At 40.2% G+C, this 24,126-nt stretch overlaps 2 protein-coding genes and 1 non-coding gene across 4 annotated transcripts in view; 2 read left to right on the top strand and 1 right to left on the bottom strand.

Annotated features, from left to right (window-relative positions):
• LOC139949260 (uncharacterized) overlaps positions 1 to 24,126 on the bottom strand; it is a 136,837-nt gene that overhangs the window by 24,485 nt on the left and 88,226 nt on the right. For both annotated transcript variants that reach the window (XM_071947657.1, XM_071947655.1), the window contains exons 37-52: positions 23,608 to 23,742; positions 22,551 to 22,698; positions 21,591 to 21,743; positions 20,276 to 20,437; positions 18,992 to 19,382; positions 18,269 to 18,385; positions 16,740 to 16,812; positions 15,460 to 15,581; positions 14,640 to 14,959; positions 13,682 to 13,766; positions 13,097 to 13,240; positions 12,600 to 12,718; positions 11,544 to 11,654; positions 10,372 to 10,495; positions 8,519 to 8,793; positions 7,232 to 7,345 (exon numbers count right to left, since the gene is read on the bottom strand). In XM_071947657.1, coding sequence (XP_071803758.1) covers positions 7,232 to 7,345; positions 8,519 to 8,793; positions 10,372 to 10,495; positions 11,544 to 11,654; positions 12,600 to 12,718; positions 13,097 to 13,240; positions 13,682 to 13,766; positions 14,640 to 14,959; positions 15,460 to 15,581; positions 16,740 to 16,812; positions 18,269 to 18,385; positions 18,992 to 19,382; positions 20,276 to 20,437; positions 21,591 to 21,743; positions 22,551 to 22,698; positions 23,608 to 23,742 — 2,593 coding nt within the window. The remainder of the gene's footprint in view (positions 1 to 7,231; positions 7,346 to 8,518; positions 8,794 to 10,371; positions 10,496 to 11,543; positions 11,655 to 12,599; positions 12,719 to 13,096; positions 13,241 to 13,681; positions 13,767 to 14,639; positions 14,960 to 15,459; positions 15,582 to 16,739; positions 16,813 to 18,268; positions 18,386 to 18,991; positions 19,383 to 20,275; positions 20,438 to 21,590; positions 21,744 to 22,550; positions 22,699 to 23,607; positions 23,743 to 24,126) is intronic.
• On the top strand, positions 1,012 to 3,298 carry LOC139948908 (uncharacterized). Its single transcript, XM_071947271.1, has 2 exons — positions 1,012 to 1,188; positions 2,122 to 3,298. The coding sequence occupies exon 2, from the start codon at positions 2,127 to 2,129 to the stop codon at positions 3,048 to 3,050; it is 924 nt and encodes a 307-aa protein (XP_071803372.1). The 5' UTR covers positions 1,012 to 1,188; positions 2,122 to 2,126; the 3' UTR covers positions 3,051 to 3,298.
• On the top strand, positions 4,508 to 4,580 carry Trnas-acu (transfer RNA serine (anticodon ACU)). Its single transcript has one exon. It is a non-coding gene; the product is annotated as a tRNA-Ser (tRNA).

Here is a 24,126-nt window from a genome sequence, read left to right on the forward strand (position 1 = left end):
TGCCTCCACGCGCTTTCCTCTAATTGATTCTTTTGTTGTATTTTGTTTATACATGTATGCATTAAAATACAATGTAGTTCTATATTATTTGTAGAAATAAATGTTTCTCTCACAATGGGTAACCCTCACAATAGCCCTGGGTTGAATTTCACAAAGGTAGTCCTAACTTAGAACTAGTCCTAGGCAATGCTAAGAGATAGGACCAGTCCTAAGTTAGGATGAGTTACTGGTCCTAACTTAAACTAGTCCTATCTCTTAGCATTGCCTCGGACTAGTCCTAAGTTAGGACTACATGTACCTTTGTGAAATCCACCCCTGAGCCCGCCAACCACAGAACCAGTCAGAGATCCTAAAATTCATGTAGTATCAATACGTATGGTTGTTGGTTTACAGAAATTAATGGTCTCTAACAAAGCGTCTGCCATTAAGTGTTTTTGTTTCCATCATTCCCGATCTGCAAAACTGCCCGGTGTATAATGTGCAGGCGCAAAAAGGCAAGCATGCATGTAATCAAGTTTTATGGGCCCCCAATGGAACTTTAAATAACTGAGAAAATAGAATCAGCTGATTGCAAACTGTTTAGCAACCAAAAAGATAACCAGCATAAAAATAAAAAATCAATAAAAAATCATCTGCTCAAGTTATTCAATTGCAAGTTCAAAAAAGTAAAGATTATAAAAGGTTCTTAAATGCAGATAAATTTCAAACAAATAAACAAAATCAAAACTGCATTTTATACTGAGAAAACTATTGTTTCAGCAACTAATATTTTAAGGTACGCTTTCTACTATCTACCCTTTAAACAGTGTTAGTTTAATTTAAATCTGTGGACATTGTGTTTTGTGTAACAAAAAGTACCCAAATCCTTTAAACTATAAATAGTAACTGGCCTTTATCACACTAGGTAAACAAAATTGCTTTATTGTATAGTTCCCAGTATGCATGATCTGTGAATGATATAGCTACAAAGCATGTAACTGACTACTAGTGCTACGTAGTGTAGTTGCTAGTTTTGCAATGAGGAAGTTGCTATGTGTAGTGGTGGGTGTGTGGCCATCACTGTGTTAATATACAGCCAAACTAACAGAGAGATCGAGGTACAGAGCAGAAGGTGGTCATCTACTGTTCAAGTGCATGAGTTTTATGGATTGTGGTTACAAGTATAAGGCTACTATCTAAACACATGAGGTAAAGTTTTAACAAGTTTCTCTTCTTTTCTTTCTTCTCCACCGGACAAGTTTTAAAGTATAACAGCCGTCGATTTCACAAAACTCTTCCTAAGTTACGACTAGTCTTAGGACTTGGGACGAATCCCAACCCTGCACTGTAGCATGCAGATCTTAAGATTAATCCTATGTTAGGCGAGATAAGACGAGTCCAAACTCTTTGTGAAATCGACCACAGAAGTGGTTTTGAATAGCCTGCAGCAAATTTTTACCAGACATTGAACACTCCATGGATGGCATTAAGGTCGAACACTGGTTTAAGAAATAGTGGGGAAAAAATCAAATTGGAGTTTGCTTTTGAAGAACCATTGATTCCTTTTTAATAAAAGCAATGATCCCTTGGAGTGCCTTCATGCTACTGCTCATGGTCATTCATTGTGGCCCTCCCCACAAGCCAGGTGGCCAGAAGGACACTTGAGTATATAGCCTGAACATCTGACATCACACTATGAGGCTCATGAACAATGCCAGTGGCCTCTAGGGCAGGTCAATCCCTGTCCATCTTCACCTTTCACTTAGATTCATATGCAGACGACCGCAAGTGCAGCCGCTGAATGTCACCTCAGACCAATCAAAACACAGATACAAAGCTTATGTCACTGCACGTTTAGCCAATGAAATGATTGTATCCAATGAAATCACTGGTTCTGAAAAGCAAGTAAGGATAAAGACAGGAGACCAGTCTAACTTCATTGAACACAGTAGTTGCAATTTTTAGAACATTGCTGTGTAAGCTTTTTGTTTCAAGGAGGTTATAACTATTCCTGTTTCGGCAGCACTCGCATTTTTCACTAGTCTGTGTTTCTTTAATAACTCACCAAAGCAGTTGCACAATTGCTGAAATAAGGGCAAACTCTGAATGGCGATAAATACATATATACTATGGTTATTTTAGGTTCTATGATGAGCGGTGAAGCAGCAAACAATCAGGCCAGGATAATCCTGTGGGCCTCACCAAGAACATGCTCCTCTGTCCTCCTTAAAAGCCTGAGCAACATTCCAGACTCCAAGATGATCTTCGAGTTATTCACAGTAGCCTACTTCTTTGGGCCAGAAAGCCTCAGCAAAAATGTCTCGCCTGAGCCCTTCGAGGGTAGTGATGACCTTGACGAGGATGGGCTACTTAAGGGTCAGGGGTCGGGGTTCAAGAGCTCCATTGCAACATTTGAGTGGGTCAAGAGGCAACTTGAGGCGGGCTACCCAGGGAATAGGGTGGTCATTTCCAAGGAGTTAGTCCCTTGGCTGAACGGGAGGTTTGACCTCCTCCCGAAGGGCTACCGGCACATGTTCCTGATCAGGAATCCCTACAAGATGTTTCCCTCGTGGAAGAAGCTGAATAAGGAGATTCTGGAGGTTTTCCACAATGTCAACGTCTCTCTGGAAGATCTCATTCTGGATGAGCTGCCGCCGGCAATGGTCCCTCCAGGACTGACATACAAAGAAGGCAACGACTTGTGGCAACACATCAAAGACAATAACCTGGATCCCGATCCGATCATCATAGATTCAGATGAGCTCTTAAGAAAGCCCAAAGAAGCATTGTCCGCTGTCTGTGCAAAGCTTGGAATACCTTACAGTGACAGTCTACTCTCATGGGAACCAGGTTTAAAGGTGGTCGATAAATGGGTCACTTGTAGCGAAACCAATTACATGATGAAGAACAGTGGTTTCTTTGACAATTTTAGGAGCTCTTCATGTTTCAGAAAACCAAAGGAGGACACAGAGATTCCTGATTTGGCCACTTTTTCTCCTGATTTGCAGCGGTGTATTGAATACAGTATGCCTTACTACAAACAAATGTTTGAAAATCGGTTGAAGTTTTAAAAGATGCAGAACATGGTCCTAGTATGAAACCAACCCAGTGCTCAGAGATGCAGTTGGCCATTGAAACCAATCTATAAAAAAAATCTAACACTAAAATAATGTATGTGTCTGTATTTTGGGCAATATGTCTACAGTTTGGGCCAATTAAAGGGTCTATGTACTTTTTGTAGGACAAAAAACACAATGTCCACAGATTTACACCAAACTTACAGTTTGAAGATAACGATAGTAGAAAGCTTCCCTGAAAATATTACGTGCTGAGGTGCTGTAGTTTTGGGGAAATGAGTAAAACAATGTCATGAAAATAATTTTCGTCTCATGAGACGAAAATTATGAGCATGTAAAAACGTATTTTCATGACATTATTTTACTCATTTCTCAAAAACTACAGCACCTCAGTAAGTAATATTTGAAGGGAAGCTTTCCACTATCATTATCTTTAAACCCTGTAAGTTTTATGTAAATCTGTGGACATTTTGAAAAAGTACCTGAATCCTTTAACCCATTCTTTAGTGCACCACTAGGTGTAAACGCCGACTGGCGGTAGTGGGACCTAGGCCGTAGTAATTAAGGAAAAATTACTCATCGCAAGAAATGATGGAATAATTCCAACGCAAGTATGTCTTATCTTCAGGCATGGTACTTGGTCCTTGTAAAAAAGTAGGAATATTATATAGAGTTCTGAGCCTGTCCTACAAATGGTTTACCAACAATTTTCCCCCCAAGGACAAAGAAATCAGAAATCAGACTAAAGTAAAAAGAATCTCATGCCTGTATCTTAAAAAGCTCACAATAATGATTTTCTGAATCAAATAAGGAAACTGTTAAAGTTTTGCTTTACCTAAGCGTTGACACCCTGTGGCCATTAAAATTTTGTTTCTAAAAAACTTGTTCAGGTTTTTTCAAGATTATCTTGACAGTTTACACACCATTTTGACACACATTGGCTTGTTGTGTCTCATAGGTCATAGGTCAGTGTATACATATCACTACCCACAGCCGCTTAAATAACAGTGATATCGATATATATATTTTAGTTCTGGCCGCAAAGTTTGTAGGTCCGCCCTAGTGTGCCAAATGCACGCCCCAAAAGTTCATTTTTTATTTCCAGATGTATGTTACACTGACAACCAAATAATTTAATGAAAACATGCAATTCACTAGACAACCAGAATAGACAAAAAAAGTTTACCCGACAATTTATATCAAAGTACATGTATCAAGTCAATAAGTTATTAACAAAATAACTTTCTCACGAGTGTACAAATCAATAACTATGGGAGCGTTCGGCGTAGCGTTTTCATTGCGTGTACCAGACCCAATACTTTACTGCCGCTTCCCAGGTTGTATCGTAATTTGGGTGTGATCCCTGGCTAAACGGCAGTTAATGGTTGTATGGCTTCTGACTGGCATCCCTGAACAAAGATATGGACAAAATAGGGACACCGCCAATATAGGGCTAGATAGCTCAGTTGGTAGAGCGCCGGCACACTAATCAGGAGGTCGTTGGTTCGAATCCCACTCTAGTCAATTCTTTGTTCAACCCCCGAAATCATTTAAAAGTGTACCCAGTCAGTTTCCCTTGTGGTTTATATTGAGACCCAGTACTGAGTGCATGTTTTCAATACATGCATGCATGTGCTTGTAATGTACGTCATGTACACTGCTTTGACATGTTACGCATGCCTCCAAATAACCCATGGCACCCACAGTAACAGCCGTGGTGCCCTGTGCTTTTGTCGTGGTGCCCTTTGCAAAGTTCAAATACAAATTTACATTTCCCTCATACAGTGCCTCTTACAAGAGGAAAATTGATGTGCCCCTTCAGGAGCGAAGTTCAAGGTTAATGTATGTACGGTCTGTCGCGGTACAAGTGTTGTATGATTGGATTGAGATCAGTAAGGTAACTGTTTTACTGAGTTTGGTTGAGTAAGAAGTTAAAGAAACAAAATTGTTTGGGATTCATTCAGTATTCATACAGTATTCATGATTTTATATTTTAGACCTGCTTGAACAAAAATGTCAAGTCGTGAACTTTGCTGAATTCCACTTAAAATGTTTACGATGAATAAGGAAATCGAGTCATATGATTATAAATAGGTTTCAATTGTGTAAAAAAACAATCACTTTGTATGCCCTTGTCCAGAGCTTTTCTGCGAGATTTGCGAAAAGCCCCATTACGTAATCACTCTCAAAACGTCATAAGTAGATAAAGCCGCTTTGTTGCAGCGTGGATGTATAACAAAGCAAACTCCCACAAATGACGTCAGCGGCATTTTCCTTTGACGCCTGCTCTCAACGGCAGAAGTGTTTTTAGTTTTTCAAAAAACCTTTAGGTAGGGGCCTGATTTTTTAATCAATAATTATGAAAAGTTCAGAAGTGTACACATATCAAAATTACATTAAAATGGTGAACAAGTGCATTATAAACAAGTAAAAATACCATTTCTGTTGAAAACATTCCGCTCAGGTAGCTGTTTAAATTGAGTGGGGGTCAGATTGAGTTTAATTTTTCTTTTGTATAGGTCAGCGTAACCAGTGGTGGTTGGTGGCGGCCAGCATAGATGCAATCCCGTAATGGTTAAGTTTCAAACAAACTTCATACTACAATGACGTGCACTTGCAATGCTTGCAGATAAGAAGTTATCACAGTGTCTGTTTGCCGCCGCATCACACACACGTAAAGCATTAGAAAAACTGCAGAACCAGTCTCTAGAAAAGCTACTGTACAATGTATACTGCACAAGGTGCCTTGTGTTTCTATGCTATAGACTGTGCAAGTCTCGCGAGAAATTGAACTTCCGGGACCATTGTGGTCCCAACCTAATGGAGTTTGACGTTGGGGAGATTTTGTTCTGTCGGAAATTTTAGTTTAACATAAGTTATGACTCTAAAAAATGAATATGTTCTTGGGAATGTAAAAATAGTGATTAAAAACAGAAAAGTAAAATCAATTCAACAAATTAACGAAGAAAACTAAAGAAAAAAACTTGACCTCCAGTTTCCGGTTTACTCTAAACAATTAAGAATATTACCCAATTGACGTTCCCATTATCGCTGAACCTATGTGATGATCGCACCAATTGGACGTGATTCACAAACGGGGTGTATTAGAAAAACCATCCAGGTCGATGTCGAACAGCGATCCTCGTCCCGATAAATGTATAATTTTTTACGTTAATTTAAACAAAACAATTATTATGTACACGAATTAAAATAATAATTATACAAAAAGTACGTTAAAAATAATAATCTTTAAGAATTTTTTAACAAATAACAATTTCAATACAATTTGGTTTTGTACAAAAATATACTTTTTTTCGAATTAAGTTCTCGTTTTCGCTACGTGCGAGACTTGCACAGTCTATTGCGAGTCAGAGTAGGCAAATCTCGAGTGCAATAACTTATGGGGTTGGCACCTAAATAAGCACGAAAATTGGTGCCAGCATAGCCGCATTGCTGCATTCCGGCCGACTGGCGTAGTACGTAAACATCTTTCCAATCCAGGTTGATGGTAGTGAATGGTCAGACATTGTGCAGGTTTAAGAACTGTTATAATTAGTACACAAAGGCACTGGACACGTTTGGTAATTGCTCAAAATTAAATTAGCATAACAAATTACTTGGTATGAGAAACAGAGAGCTGTTGATGGTATAAAACATTGAGAAAAACAGCTCTCTCTGAAGAAACATAGTTTTTTAAAAAGAAGTAAATTTCCAACTAAAATTTTTTGAATCTGAGAGAGACCCTCAGGCCTAAACATTTCTCAGTCACGTGAAAGCACTTCTTGCCTGGTGCATGTTACTCTTCATCCTATGATCTGCCATCTCATAAGAGGAATATCAGTTCCTACCTTCAGCTCCACCACTGAGTTTCTGCATTTCTATATTTTCTTGCTTGTAGCCCTTAACCTATAGTGGCTTTTAGCCATGTTTTGGGCGAACTTGCATAAAAATAAAAATAAACTAAAAAGGGTGTTTTTTCGTTCATTGTTTTCTTGCAACTTCAATAATAAATTGAGCACAAATTTTCAGAGATTTGTTATTTCATGCATATGCTTGAATGCACCAAGTGAAAAACCTGGTCTTTGACAATTACCAAAGGTGTCCAGTGCCTTTAATATCAGTAACAAGGACGATGAATAAAAGTCTGGAAACAAAAACTGAAAAAAGAGACTCACGTGTACAGATTTGTAGGTGCGTTGTATAGCGTAAACTCCACGAAGATCGCCCTCGTCTGATCGTCAATCCAAGAATGGTTCTCTAGAAATCGCAGCTGTGAAGCTGCTTCTTGCCTGATGAAAAAGAAAGCATCGAATATTATAAACAGCAAGGGAAACTGGCTGGGTGAATTTTTAAATGATTTAGGGTTGAACAAAGAAGACTCAACTAAAGTGGGACTCGACTAGATAGCTCAATTGGTAGAGCGCCGGCACGTTAACCGAACACTGCAAATGAAAATATCAATACTAATATGAAAGAAATCAGAGTAGTGGCGTAGTGTGGCCGATCATTAAAGTGCACTGCACTCAAGCTCTGCTCTTTCTGATCAGGGCCCAATTTCATAGCGCTGCTTAACGGCCGATTTTGTGCTTACTGCACAAATTCCATTTCATAACGCTGCTAACCATAAGCACACGAAAAGGCATGCTAACCTTCCGGTGCTTACCGCACAAAAATAAATGACCGCCCAATATGGCCGCCCAATTTGTCTGCTAACCTGTGAAATATGCTAAGGCTTAAGCAAATTATTCTGCTACAGTAAGCACGAAAATTTGCTTACCGTTAAGCAGCGCTATGAAATTGGGCCCAGCTGAATTTTGGTTAGAGTAAAACTCTTTTGGTTTTCCTACCCTTTTTTTTCTTCCTTTTTCTAGGAATTTAGTTATTTTATTGGCAGGCCGTTTCAGGGGGCTTAAGTCCCACAAGCCTCCCTTTGGTTGGGCCACCATGTCGCAAGAGGCCGGCCCTGGCCAAGCGAAAAGAACACTGAACTCAAGCTCTGGTGTTTCTGATCATTAGAGTACTGGTCTTGACGCTTGTGTCCTTAAAGGCAGTGGACACTATTGGTAATTGTCAAAGCCTAGTTTTCACATTTGGTGTATCTCAACATATGCATAAAATAACAAACCTGTGAAAATTTGAACTCAATCGGTCATCGAACTTGCGAGATAATAATGAAAGAAAAAACACCGGTGTCACACGACGTTGTGTGCATTTAGATGGTTGATTTCGAGACCTCAAGTTCTAAATCTGAGGTCTCGAAATCAAATTCGTGGAAAATGACTTCATTCTCGAAAACTATGGCACTTCAGAGGGAGCCATTTCTCACAATGTTTTATAAAATTAACCTCTCTCCATTACTCGTTACCAAGAAAGGTTTTATGCTTAATTACTTTAAGTAATTACCAATAGTGTCTACAGCCTTTAAGCAAGACACTTAACCATTTATTGCTTTTAATACTGACCTGCTGTTATTCAGATCCACGTTATACCCGTCCCCTTCGTACGCTCCAAACTTGCCCCACTTCTGATAACGCTTCAGTGTCTCCCGGCTGGAGTGGACCCATGACCCGTCCGGTCCATACGGTTGTGTGGACTGGACATTAACATGGTAGCCGGACTTGCAGTCATTGAAGATATACTGGGCTTGGAAAGCAAGGGGACAGGAGTGATGTCTGATGCGGACTTGGCGAAGGCTGGCCTTGCCCAAGAGGATGGTATCACCACTCATGATGGACTTCTGATGGAAAAAAATGAAGGAAAAAAAACACAAAAAAAAAACCATTACTAATAAAAAAATTAAAATGGATCCACTATAGCAACAAATTATCTTGCTTCTTAAAGCCATTGGACCCTTTTGGTTCAGAAAAAAAAATAAAAGTTCACAGATTTACAAATGACTTACAGGGTTTACAGAAGGCAATGGTGAAAGACTTCTCTTGAAATATTATTCCATGAAATGCTTTACTTTTTGAGAAAACAGCAAAACAATATAAATTCTCGTTAACGAGAATTACGGATTTATTTTAAACACATGTCATAACACGGCGAAACGCGCGGAAACAAGGGTGGGTTTTTCCGTTGTTTTCTCCCGACTCCGATGACCGATTGAGCCTAAATTTTCACAGGTTTGTTATTTGATATAGAAGTTGTGGTACACAAAGTGTGGGCCTTGGACAATGCTGTTTACCGAAAGGGTCCAATGGCTTTAAAGGGAAGGTTTACATTAGGTAATCACTCTTAAAATTGATGCCAATAAAAACTATAGGGCTAGAAGCCTCTAGCAGCTTTCGCTAGTATAAAGCATTTTGAGAAACATTGAAAGGCACCTGGAAATAGATTTTTTTCCCCCTTCAAACATTAGAGTATATGTTCCTGAACAATAAAACAATTTTTTGAGTAATTGTTTTTGACGATTTATATGTTTAACAAATTAAATAAAGTTGTGTGGGGGTGACTCCGCCTACCCCTTTTGTGACGTCAATCGAGGAAGACTTTGCCTCGATCGAACATCGAACACACGTACGTGCAAGTACATTCAAGTCCTGGACGTGAGTTTGTACGTTTGAAAAAGTTTTTTTCTTGCATTTTTCCGGCAATGTCAACCAGGTGTATTGCTGCTGGATGCACCAAAACAACTAAAGATGGTGTCAGTTTGCCAAGTTGTCCGGTCCGACGTCTTTTTCAACTTTGAGGACATGTTTTTAGCTTGCGCCAAGCGTCACTATGCTGTGTTGGCACTGCATGCGATTCATCGCGCCTCGATTGACGTCACGAACAGCGCCCTCTCGGGTCGGGCTTTTTTTCCAATTTGTAAATAACATTGAAACTAATTTATGTAAACCTTAGTTAGTTGTTTATTCATATTCCACTCATCAAAACACATATTTTAGTGACAAAAGCTTTATTTTGACAAAATACCACTTCCAGGTGACTTGAAGTAATGTGGTTAAGTAGGAATACATTTATATCGGTTTTTATGCCCCAAATTTCGAATCTGAGAAGTGTTACTCTTTTGAAATGAAATTTTCACAAGTTGGTTTTACTGTTAACATATACATTTATATAGGATTAAAACAATCAAACAGTTCCAAAAGCCAAAGGTATACTTTGCCTTGAAAGAAAGACGGTCTAATGTAACTTTCACATTGAAGAGAAATGACAACCTGCCTAGCATACAAGACTTTGTACAGTGCTTTCCAGTTTCATTAAATTTCAGAACAAAGACGCAATCATCTCTATCAGCTGCTAAGTTCCAAAAGCCCAAACCCCCCCCCCCCCAAAAAAAAAGTTTTAATTTTATACGAGGCACACTTACCTTCTCTTCAGTAACATGTTCTCCATTGTACCATGTTTCCCAATAGAGCGTGTCCAGAAAGTCTTCATTGAGCCACTGCCATAGATTATCCACAGTTGAGATATTTGTGAAAGGATGCGGCGTTCTGTAAAATAAGAAAAAATAAAACTGAAATAAGGAACAATAGCTTCTTGGAATATTTACAGAAATGTGACAAGCTGTTGAGAACAAACTTGAACTGTGACAAAGCGTGAAAGCTTGCAAACATGAAAGCGTGCGAGCATGAAGCCTGCTTACATACATTTATTTTTACTTTTATGAATCTGATCTTAAATAAAGGGAAGGTACACTGTTGGTAATTGTCAAAGACCAGTCTTCTCACTTGATGTATCCCATCATATGCATAAAATAACAAGCCTGTGAAAATTTGGGCTCAATCGGTCATCGAAGTTGCGAGAAAATAATAAGAGAAAAAACACCCTTGTTGGACGAATTTGTGTGCTTTCAGATAGGAATAAAAGACTTCTAGCTAGAAGTCTTTTATTATTTTAGTGTGAAATTACCTCTTTCTCAAAAACTACATTACATGTACTTCAGAGGGAGTTGTTTCCCACAATGTTTTATACTATCAACAGCTCTCCAATGCTCGTTAAGTGAGTTTTTAAGTTAATATTTGTTTTGAGTAATTACCAAACATGTACCTTCCCTTTAATGGACAAATAACATTACTTAAATCTTTTTCAGCTCCCTAGGGAGTGTACATAGCTCTGAGCTGCCATGGGGCTCCAGTGGCTTTCTCATATACAGTATCAACCTCTACCCTCGCAGGTACCCATTTATACCCCTAGGTGAAGAAGAGCAATTAAAGTAAAGCATCTTGCTCAAGGATACACATGTCACAACCGAGATTTGAACCCACACTCCGATGACTTAAACCACCAGAACTTGGTACATAAAGCATACAACACATAATACATGTACATAAACATTTTCCACTACATGTAAGTTGACAGCCTGTGTACATTTAATTGTCCTTTTTTTAATGTCAAACCCATTTTTACTCTGTCTGTAATTTTAATGTTTTTACTACAAAATTTGTAAATTCAATGTAATTTTGCCAATGGCAACAAAATTTAATGATTTTTTTTAAAAACCATGAATAATAATAATAGTAATAATCATAAAATACTTACTGCAAGAAGGTCTGTCTGATCCCCTGATTAGCAGGATGATGGTAGGCAACCTGGCGTCCGTATGCCATCCACATGAGACATGCAAACAATGTAGTGCACATTATCACATCCCTACAAACAAACAAAAACAAAAATCACAACTGAATTTCCTGTGATGATGGATATTTTCATGGTGAATGTGCTACCAGTGTGTCCGATCTGATTTCTTTACTTTGAGCGTGATACCAGATTTTAAAAAAAAATTGAGTGGGATTCGAACCAACGACCTCCAGGATTCGAACCAACGACCTCCGGATTAACGATTTGTGCAACCGCAAAAAAACATTTCAAAATTTACCCAGTCAGTTTCCCTTGTGGTTTATATTGATATCTGAAACGAAAAGTCGCATCCCTTAAGGTGATCCCCAAGCTGCCGCTTCCCAGGTTGTATTGTAAGTTGGGTGTGATCCCTGGCTTCACGGCAGTTAACGGTTGTATGGCTTCTGACTGGCACCCCCGAACAAAGATATTTACAAAATAAGGACATTGCAACACAGGACTAGATAGCTCAGTTGGTAGAGCGCCGGCGCGTTAATCCGGAGGTCGTTGGTTCGAATCCCACTCTAGTCAATTCTTTGTTCAACACCAAAAATCAAAACATTTTTGCTGAGATGTTGAACAAAGAGCCATGCCAACAGCTTCTCAATCTCTTTTGAACTCTTTGCCCTGGTGCAATTTCCCTCCATCCTACAATCTAGACTGTTTTAAGAGAAATACTCACATTATTCCCACCTTCAGCTCCCATAGTTATATTCATCTTAAATGATTTCTTCTGAAGCCCCCCTTACCAAGAGTGGCTTAAAATTAAGCCTTGCTCATGGCAAACTTTTATTTTAAATTTTTAAATTGTTAGCACATTTATTTTTAGTTTTGTGTTTAAGAATTCACAGTCAACAACCAAATGGGGATACCGCAAACTAAATGTATACATTTGTACATTGAAGTCTCACACAATAATATTCCCATTCAAAACCTCCCTGTATTGGGAACAGCCATTGCACTGCCCAAATGACTTACTTGAGGATGGCCCACATGTTCTTCTCTTTCAGCATCTTCTCCTTGGCCTTCTGCAGTTCTTTTTCCTGAGGGGGGCGAGCAAATCTCAAGTAGCGAGATCTCTGTCTGGCAGCGACAGCCTGTAGAAAAAAATATATATTTAAAAAAACAACTTTATGGTAATCTCTTTCTATGGTCGATCCAAGGCAGTGTTATTTTTTTACAGAAAGTTTTTATGACAGTAAATGTGGCAGGCTGCCTCTAAAAAAAAATCACAGGCATTATACTCAGGTTGAATTACAAGCTTCTCTTTTGCTTCCAGGCAATAGTGGTGGTCTAGTTGGTCATTATCTGCTCTAGATTGGTAAAGGTCGTGGTTTTGAATCACAACCTAGTAATATGCCTGTGATTTTTTGTAAGGAACTCGAGAAAAGACTGAGTATACAGAGCTTACCCCATCTTTATCCCCATTGCAAATTTAACATCTACTAAATATTTAAGAGGTTTAAGTTTCTGACCTTAGCCAAGTCATTATCGTACATCTCCAGTCGTGCTCTCTCCAGGCTCTTCTTGTCAATCAGGTCAATGTTGTCGTCATAGTGATCAAAGATGCGAATGTTGTTTTTGTGTCTTACAGAGGTTGCAATGGTGAACATCAACATCTTGAAGAAAATGAAAGAAGGTGTTGGATGCAAAGAGGGTCAGAAGAAGTATAAGCCCCAAATTCATCAAAGTACCAAACAGAAAATTTGGCTCACCAGACTTCTTTGCTGAGCAAAACAGACAACACAAACAAAAAAGCAGAGTACCAGCAATAACATTGTAAACTATATGGTAGTTTTGCTGGTAACCGGCTTTTGCTAAGCAAGATTTTTCTCTTCGTGCTTACCAGCTTAAAGTTGGGATCGAAGCACACCAGGGATTACTATGATAGGCACCCCCGAACAAAGATATTAAACACGGAGACTGCCAACATAGAACTAGATATATCAATTTGGAGAAAAAGGCACGTTAATCGAGAGGTTGTCGGTACAAATCCAGCTCCACAAACAAAGAAACCCACATTATACTAACAAACTATTTTACTTCGGTAGTTGACTTACCACAGCTGGCTGGGTGACAAATATGCATTGAAGGAATGAGAAGTAGACAGACTGCATCCAGTACACAGACTTGACATTGCTGAACCTGGAGAACGGTACAATCATCATTTTGTTAGAAGCAATTTTGGTACAACTCTCTACTAGAGCTCCTTGTGTCTCAATCTTGCAAAAAATCACATCTTAATCTTGCAAAAATTGTTGTTGTGTCTCAGCATTTTAAACAAGATATAACCTTTTTGGTAATGTCAAACTGGCGCGCAATGCAAGTGCTATTTTAGGATATACAACATTTTTTGCACTTAGACGCCGATACAAAGCTCGTGGACATACCACAACCCTTAGTTTCCTTTTCTCTTTATGTTAAAGGCAGTGGACACAATTGGTAATTACTCAAAATAATTATTTCCATAAAACCTTTCTTGGTGACGAGTAATGGGGAAAGGTTGATAGTATAAAACATTGTGAGAAGTGGCTCCCTCTGAAGTGGAGTAGTAAATGAGAAAGAAGTAATTTTCCCTAAATTTGATTTTAAGACCTCAGATTTAGAATTTGAAGTTTTAAAATCAAGCATCTGAAAGCACACAAGTTGTGTGACAAAGTTGTTTTTTCTTTCATTATTATCTCGCAACTTTGACGACCAAATTAGCTCAAATTTTAACAGGTTTGTTAGTTACGCATATGTTGAGATACACCAAGTGAGAAGACTGGTCTTTGACAATTACCAATAGTGTCCACTGTCTTTAATAGTTTTCTTCATGATTTTTATAAAAATATATCTGAAGTCAATAAAGGAAAAACACAAAATTAAAAAAACATGAGCAAAAACAAAAATTGTGCAAATGAGTTTTTGAAGGTCGCACACCTAACATTTAGTCACACACATAATAACACAAATTGTTACTTGTGTGACCCTTTACTTTCCTGTATTTTCCCTGAATTTTGTGGAGTTTTTTATTACCTGTATCCGTAATAAATGGAGATCCAGGCAGAGAAGACAGAGATGAAGACACAGATCCCCCAGGCTAGCATCCCACACCAGTTAGGCAACCATATCTTAGGACTGGTCAACCTCTTATGGTCAGCCTGGTAGCATCCTGCCAGGTAGTTGGACTGCATGCTGTGGGTGTCCGGTGAGCTCACCCCGCTGTCGCTGACATCGGCGTGCTTGCCTCTACTGCTCAGGGATGCATCCGAGGTGCTGGTGAAGCTGAGGGAGTCGTAGCTCCGACTGACCTCACTGGCAGCGCGGCTGCTGCTCTTGCTCTGGTTGATGGAGCTCTGTGGGATAGATTAAAGTCAGTGGACACTATTGGTAATTACTCAAAATAGTTCTTAGCATAAAAACTTACTTGGTAATGGAGAGCTGTTGATAGTATAAAACATTGTGAGAAACGGCTCCCTCTGAAGCAATGTAGTTTTCAAGAAAGAAGTAATTTTCCACGAATTTGATTTTGAGACCTCCGATTTAGAATTTGAGGTCTCGAAATCAAGCATCTAAAAGCACACAACTTCGCGTGACAAGAGTGTTTTTTATTTCATTTGTATCTCGCAACTTCGACGACCAATTGAACTCAAATTTTCACAGGTTTGTTTTTTTGTGCATATGATGAGATACACCAATAGTGTCCAGTGTCTTTAAGATGATGCTGATGTTGGCTTATTTAATTAACTCCAGAGGTGTTCTGATGCGCGCCCAATTTCATAGAGCTGCTTTAAGAGTTTTGTAGATTAAGTTTTAAATAATAAAAATTCAAAAAATTCTAAAAAACACATCTTACCCTTTGCCTGTTTTTCCACTTCTCTTGGGCCCAGCCCTGTAGATCATGCAGGTTAGTATCAAAATGTTCACCCATGCCTGAATCCCAGCTGCCCTCATTCAGAATCGTCTCCACTGGTTCAGCTGAAATTGTAATAAATTAAAAGCGGCCATTTATTAGTGTTTTAACAATGTAGCAATAGAACCCTTAGACACACTGAATGCATCATTGTATTTGCGATTTTGTTGTGAGACCATTTTTGTTGCTATGCAGTTGACGTCATGAGCAATGAAAACACATAGAAACAGTCTATGTGGGACGCCATTTTGCCGGTCACGCGTGATCATTTTTGCCATACACACATATCACGTATACGCCACGTCCACAGATGACACAGAGGGTGTCTGAGCTCAGCGATCTCCAGGGTATATTTCTGTGGTTTTTAAAACTCAAGTTTATAAAACACATGTTTATAACTCAAAGTACACCATGTTAAACTCTGTGGGCGATATGCGGAGTAATACACAGGGCGCCTCCGGGCGGTGCGAGTGCAAAAGGGTTACCACCAAATGGAAACCCTTAAAAAGGAAACTTAGTATCAATGTGCCTTTTTAAGGGTTTTCTTCATCAGATAGTCACTCTATATTACTTTGTATTTGTCTTACCCATGTGGGAACATATTATGGACAAATTCATTACTTTTGTCAGCAGTGTTGTGAGCTCTCATGAGGGAACCTTTTTGGGTGAGGTTCTGAAATAAACTTCACATCTAGAATACAAGATTAAATCATTCTATCCTCAGCAAGTTGAGCGCCATGTAGAAGCTCGAGACTGCCTAGTGCTTTTCGTCCAGATGTTCCGATCCAGCATGCAGGAGCGTAGTTCCTCAGTGCTTGCCAAGCTGGTGTCTCGTTTCAGTGTCAACGAAGGAGAGACGTCTTATCACACGAGAAGCCTTGCCTTGTGTGGGCTCCCAGAGGATGGCTGGGCAAGCGGCAAGCTCTGAGTGGCAGACACAGTGCCCAGCAAGCTTGAGGCGGCATTCACAGATCCTTTCTGTAGCCTTTGGCCAGCCAGCGTACAGGTTGGAGTTTTTATAAAATGTATGTTTGAGGGGAATTTCCATTTCCAGACACATTGTTTCTACCTCTGTACATTTAGCCTCAAGTATTCAGGGCTCCATTTCACAAAAAAATGGAATTGATCTTGAGATAGACCTTAAGCATAAGACGTCATCTAAGTAGGGGGCCCCTCGCCTAGTGTTCAAAAGGTGATTGTTGATCAATACATAGCAAACTAACCTGATTCTGGAATGTCAACCGTTGCCTTCACGCTCCTGAACGTCTTCTCCTCCTCAATCTCTTCACGTCTTGCCTGTCAACACCATACAAAAATTTAATTATTTACAAATTATCAAAACAATTATCATAATTCTAATAAAATACCCTCAATCCTAGGTAAATAGTAACAAATCAAAAATATCAGCAAACCTTGTTCCAATCATAGAGTTATATATAAGAACTAGAGGGCGCACTGGCCTATATACGCGCCCCGGCATGCGCGCAGGCGCCCAGTTTCTAAACTGACAAAACAGCCATCTCACAGCATGTTTTTGTGCGGCCGTTTTGTAAGTTGACAAAACAGCATTGTGTGAGCGTTCAATAAAAAACTCAAATGTCTATTTCATATTCAACGCACGTACACAATGGCGCGCTTGTCATCTTGCGGTCCCGTCGCGTTTGTGCAAGCAGCATCACCAGTGCCTTTGTGTGTCAAAATGTGTCAAAATGTGCACAAAAAAATTGGACTGCCAAAAACGGCAGAAAATGGTAGACGCAAATTGTTCGGAGGTGCGTTAACACGTGTACCATCCTTTTTGTACACGCTTCGACACACAACATGGTGGACAGGAGTGTTGTGAATAGGGTCTATACCTGAAGAATGAGATCTTGACCTTTGATGAACATTTCACACGAAAATAAACCTAATGTGTGGGTCCCATGTAACAGGATTGGTAGTGCCTGTAAAAGAACCTAGAAGAGTAGGGTTTAACCCCAGTGTTTCTGGTTCACATAGCAAGCACTCTTGTTTACAGGTTTCCTAAGGCTTGCGAGCTGCAGTGAAAGAGTAGGGGTTAACCCCAGTGTTTCTGGTTCACATAGCAAGCACTCTTGTTTACAGGTTTCCTAAGGCTTGCGAGCTACAGTGAAAGAGTAGGGGTTAACCCTGGTGTTTCTGGTTCACATAGCAAGCACTCTTGTTTACAGATTTCCTAAGGCTTGCGAGCTACAGTGAAAGAGTAGGGGTTAACCCTGGTGTTTCTGGTTCACATAGCAAGCACCCTTGTTTACAGATTTCCTAAGGCTTGCGAGCTACAGTGAAAGGGTAGGGGTTAACCCCAGTGTTTCTGGTTCACATACCAAGCACCTTTGTTTACAGGATCCCAAGGCTTGCGAGCTACAGTGAAAGAGTAGGGGTTAACCCTGGTGTTTCTGGTTCACATAGCAAGCACCCTTGTTTACAGGTTTCTTCAGGCTTGCAAGCTACAGTGTAAAGGTAGGGGTTAACCCCAGTGTTTCTGGTTCACATAGCAAGCACCCTTGTTTACAGGTTTCCTCAGGCTTGCAAGCTACAGTGAAAGAGTAGGGGTTAACCCCTGTGTTTCTGGTTCACATAGCAAGCACCCATGTTTACAGGTTTCCTCAGGCCTGCGAGCTACTGTGATTAAGTTACCTATGAGGCATCCTTGGTTGCATTACTAAAAGTCTAGAATCATAATTACAATAATCCTAGATAAATTGAGAAAAGTAACATTTCCAAAGGAACGTACCCTCGTTCGTCTGAAGACCATGATTACAGGGAAGTTGACTGGGATGGCGAGTAGGGCCGTCACTATTCCCACTAGCATCGCTTCTCCGGATACATCAATCAGTCCAAGCTCAACTTCCTATTAGCCAAATAATAAGAATAAGAATAATTATAAAATCAATATGAACTTATAATCGTCTCCAGAAAACCGTTCAAGGTGCAAACAAAAACAACAACAAGGGTGGCACAAAAGTCAAGTTCGAAACAGGCGAAGCAAATGGGACTTCAAGTCTTTCATGAAGATAGTTTTTTGTGTGAATATATTGAGATACACCAAGTGAGAATACTGGTCTTTGACAAATAACAACAATTTCACAGGACCTAAGCTCTGGTGTTGTTATCAGCAGAGAGTGGGTTCAAATCCCTGTCATTACACGCGTGCCCTTGAGCAAGGAACTTAACCATATCTGCTTTGTAAAATGTTGGGAAGGTAGTGCATTTTGCTCTACCAGCCAGGCTCCTAGTGGATAATACCCATGCCTACATTCTACATCCTAGGGACTTACACGTAGCCCCAAGGAGTAGGTGGCAAGGTGTACCCGGTGACAGTTGATTTGGGTTTACAGTCCAAACCAGTCAAGTGTAGCCCTCACCTTGAAGTGATCTTCTGTTGCCTTGTGTTGCTAGGCGATCTCTCATAAACAAATAAATTAATAAAATAACCCTGCCTTTAAGAAGCACTTACCTCTTTGTCGAGATGCTGGTACCAGATGGTGTTGATGCACATGAATCCCATTGAGATACACATACAGCAGGTCAGACGCTGCACCCTGGTAAAGACACTGTACGGGGGACGGGTGAAGACGGAACTCCAAAGATAGTAGTCAGAGAAATACTGAAACAACTTGGCGAAGAATGCCTTCTGGAAACCAACACCTTTGTCCATGACCTCCAACTCTCTCTCGATCTTCCCATCATCTTCCTCCACAGCAAACCACCTCTCACAGATGAAGTACCACTTCTGGCCGTTGATGAGGTCGCGGACAGCCACGCGGCTCAAGAACCAGCTCGGAGAGACACCGGCGTTGTTGTGCCACACATGGACCTTCTGCATGTTGCCTAGGGACTCCGGAACGCTATGGAAGGAAAGAGAGAGAGAGAGTCATGAGATTATGGAGTCCAATAAGAAGTAGACTTGGTATAAAGGTGTCGCCAGTTACACAGGGCCTGAAGGCCACTCCAAGGTGTGGGCTACAGTTATTAGTTTCCAGAGGCCGTTGCCACCTACTCGTAGGGCTGAAACAGGGTTACCCCTTTTACAGTCCATACGGATGTAGGCTTGGGTATCATCAGTCCGAAGTCTGGCCGGTAGAGCAGAAAGCACTACCTCCCCAATTTTACATAGCAAGTGTCACGACCGGGATTTGAACCCACACTCTGCTGGTCAAACACCAGAGCTTGAATCCGGTGCTCTTAACTGCTCGGCCATGACACGCCACATTGTATGAAAACAGAGGCTGTCTTTTCTGGGCAAGGTTTCATAAAACTAGCAAGAAGCCAATGAATTTGACTCTTCCTGATCATCATTCCTTGCAGGTGAGAAACTAAATTGCAAAGGACACGGCCACAATGCAAAGTGGTATCTTTCCTTACTTTCTACCTCTGGGACCCTGGTTTAAATCAAGCCCGGGGCCTATAAATGAGGATTGCATTTTCAGTTCCTAATTGACTGCGTGCGTTTTTCCCTGGAATAATTCTCTGAAATTTTCCTCCCCATCTTAAACTGAAACTCCCTTGTCATCTCTCTCCTGGCTAGTACAGTGATTAAGTTTGCTTTTCCGAGGGTCCTTGGCTTCACAACCAGAATAAACGAAATGATAGAAATGCAGAATACTTCTCCCCAAATGTGCATCTACCATTTTGGTCTTTTTTAAAAGTCAATTTGACTCCTAAAATGTCAGACAGGATAAAAGCATGTCGATGCCCTCCACACTATGCAAGGTGTCTATAACTCAAGTTATCGCCTTACCTTATGATGAAGCGATCCCTTGAATTCTTCTCAAAGATGTGCTTCCCTTTGCAGATAAGTTCCTTGGTCTCTGAGTGACCCTCCTCCCCATGAAGGACCACACTCACCCTGGCTGTCGTCCCAGCACCCGCTCGCATACCCGTTTCCATTGTGATCTCATAACTGTCAAACACAAAAAGATATATATAATTTTAACCAGGTTTTGAAACTTTGCACAGTGCGAGTACAATAATGTGAGGTTAAGCCCAGCTACCACTTTTCTCCAAGGCAGTACTTAAGCAGCATCCAGCAACAGAGTCCAGCATCCTCCTGAAGACGATCAGAGCATACTGATCGAAACGTTGAGTTGTCAACCATTGATTCTTCTCAGAACCAACACTACAGCAAAACCTCACCAGAGAATCCAATTTAACGGACTAGTCCATGTCTGAATTGATGGCTTTAGCAGTGGCTATGGCTGGATCACTAAAAGTCCCATTCTCCAACCTTGTTGTTGCAGCCAACTACCATAGCCATAACCCTTTTTGAGATATGGCAGACAAAATACTACGACACTATTAGGTTTGGATAAATTTGTCTGTATTGACCCAATTCACCTGACGTCATCATCAGAATAATCTTTGATGCGCCATCAAAATGGTGAGCGTGGCACAGTTGCTGCGTGTGACGTGCATGCAAGGGGTCAATACACCCAAATTAAATGGTGTACTCCTATAGTGTCCACCGTAGCTCAAAAAGGCTAATAGCTGAAGTTTCTTTATTGGAACACCCCCTTACTAATATTCGTGCAGCGTGTGTCGTGCCGTGCACGAGGATCAATAAATGTGATGCGATCAAGCAAAATGAGTCATTTGTAGACCCAGGTAATTTTTAATTTCTTTGACATTTGAAAGAACATAATCTATGCTTTAATACTTCTCAAACCCCATGTTGACAATACCTTTGATTCAAAAGTTGTAAAAGTAAAAAAAAACATGAATCGCGAGAGAATAAAACTGTGAAGGAAAAAGGGTTCGAAGTCGAGTTGTTTAATTGAAATATCACAGGCACAATTAATTTCAATGCTAATTTTTACCACTTTCTGATGTTATTTATCAGGAAGGAAGTTGCCAAAATAAAATTACAATATATTTTGGCATTTAAATTTACAAAAAAAAAAAATTGTTTTTGAAAATTTCACCCCGTTGCCTGTTGGCCTGTTTTGCTTACTTTTCAAAACGATATTTTTAACTTTTAAAATGATATTTTTGACAAACCAATCATTTATCTTGATAGAATCACAAATACATTATTATAAAGGAGGATTTGAACTCACTACTGTTGGTCTGCAGGGTTGTTGTCCCATAGGTAGATCAGCCCTTGTTTCTTCTCATCATGTTTGTCTGCCAAGTGACAGTAAATAAACAGGATGATGTAGATGCCCAGGAAGCTGGCTGTAAAGGAGTAGGTGATCGGGTTGGCATTCGGCCTGAAAGAAAGGAAAGCAAAAATCCATTAATAACCCTCCAACACACAGGTACCACAGATGACCACACAGTATCTACCTTCTAAGCTAGTACTACCTTCTGTTTGTACAGCTGGTATTATCAGGAAACTCAACGGCTTGCGTACTGTGGACATAGTCTCCATAGTCTCCTGTGGTGTTTTGTGGCAAGAGCCAGTTGGGCAGGAGAGGAAACCAGGGACAAACCGTCCAGGCTAGCATTGAGTGCATCGGCTTCTTCTGTTTGTACAGCTGGTATTGTCAGGAAACTCAACGGCTTGCGTACTGTGGACTTTATAGTCTCCATAGTCTCCTGTGGTGTTTTGTGGCAAGAGCCAGTTGGGCAGGAGAGGAAACCAGGAACAAACTGTCCAGGCTAGCATTGAGTGCATGGGCTTCTTCTGTTTGTACAGCTGGTATCATCAGGAAACTCAACGGCTTGCGTACTGTGGACTTAGGTCTCCTGTGGTATTTTGTGGTAAGAGCCAGTAATGCAGGAGAGGAAACCAGGGACAAACTGTCCAGGCTAGCATTGAGTGCATGGGCTTCTTCTGTTTGTACAGCTGGTATTATCAGGAAAATCAACGGCTTGTGTACTGTGGACTTAGTCTCCGGTGGTATTTTGTGGCAAGAGCCAGTTGGGCAGGAGTACACCGACAGTGACAAGGTTAATTTTCAACCTAGCAAAGCTGCTCTAATACTTATTCCCTAAAACCAGAATAAAGGAAATGAAATGAAATGAAATGAAATGAAATGGAAATCAAGGCGAGTTTGATTTGAAACAAGACTTACATTTCAAAAACCTGCAAGCTAACGATATCCAAGAAGATGGAGACGGGCAGAAAGCTGACTCCAAAGGACGTCAGATGATTACATCTACACTGAGTTTGATCGTAGTTTGAAGACTCCATCACTCTACAACCGTCATTCACCCAAGAATCTACAGGAAAGGGAAGAAAGTTAGCCGTGGGTGCGATCGTAACCAATAACTGTTTCGGTCATTGGCAAGTGACTATTCGAAGGCCAACTCAACTGAAAGAGTAACTGGTTACGACTAAAAAGAAGAATTTCATAGAGGTGCATCAAGCTTATTATTGCTGAACAGTTTTGGCTAACCAAGTGTAAGCAGGATATTAGTTACATATAGTACATGTGACATGGAATATTGACTGGTAACCTTAATCTGGTAAGCATAATTTTAACGTTTAAATAAGGTGTGCTTAGCTACATTTTGTGCTCAAGGGAGTCAATGAACATCGGCCCAGATACTTTTGAAATGTAGGTACCAATAATAACCAATTATTATATAGCGCATTTCACAATAACCATATCAATGCGCTTTACTTTAGTGCCCTGGTCATAGGGCCAATAACATCCCTTTTTTTGTTTTATGATTCTCAGCTCCCTAGGGAGTACACAGCCCTGAGCTGCATGAAAGGCGCTTGTGGCTTTTCATTCCCAATATCAACCTCTACCCTCGCAGGTACCCATTTAGTCCCCTGGGTGAAGAGAAGCAATTATAGTAAAGTGTCTTGCTCAAGGACACAAGTGTCACAACCGGGATTCGAACCCATTCGAACCCACACTCTGGTGAATTCGCACCAGAACTTGAATTCGATGCTCTTAACCACTCGGCCATGACACTCTACGAGTGCCAGGTGCAATACAAGCACTCGACAGTATTTAACAAGCGTGCATGCAAAAGAAGTCTTTGTTTTTAAGAACATCCCTACGACCCACGACCACCACATTCTATAGCAGATGTCCCAAATGCTCGACCACAGAGTGTGTGTCTGGTGACAAACAGCCAGGTCCAGCAGTGGCTACCGCTAAAAAAAGGTTCACTCACCTATTTCAGTGTTCCAATAGAGACACTCTCCCCACCACAATCTGATCAAATAGTTCCTCTGATTGACCTCATCCTGCCTGTAGGTACTGTCACCATAGTCAGCATCTATCAGTGCTAGGTAGTATATCCCACTCTCTGTAAAGTAAAGAAGTTTAAGAACATAGACTAAAAGGATTTGGGTACTTTTTCAAAATGTCCATAGATTTAAATTAAACTTACAGGGTTTGAAGATAATGATAGTGGAAAGCTTCCCTTCAAATATTACTTACTGAGGTGCTGTAATTTTTGAGAAAAGAGTAAAACAATGTCATGAAAATACGTTTGTAAATGATTAAAATAATTTTTCGTCTCATGAGACGAAAATTATTTTCATTACATTGTTTTGCTCATTTCCCAAAAACTACAGCACCTCAGCACGTAGTATTTTCAGGGAAGCTTTCTACTATCATAATCTTCAAACTGTGTAAGTTTAGTGTAAATCTGTGGACATTGTGTTTTTTGTCCAACAAAAGTTACATA

This window comes from Asterias amurensis, chromosome 16, assembly GCF_032118995.1.
Source record: "Asterias amurensis chromosome 16, ASM3211899v1".
Lineage (NCBI taxonomy): Eukaryota > Metazoa > Echinodermata > Asteroidea > Forcipulatida > Asteriidae > Asterias > Asterias amurensis.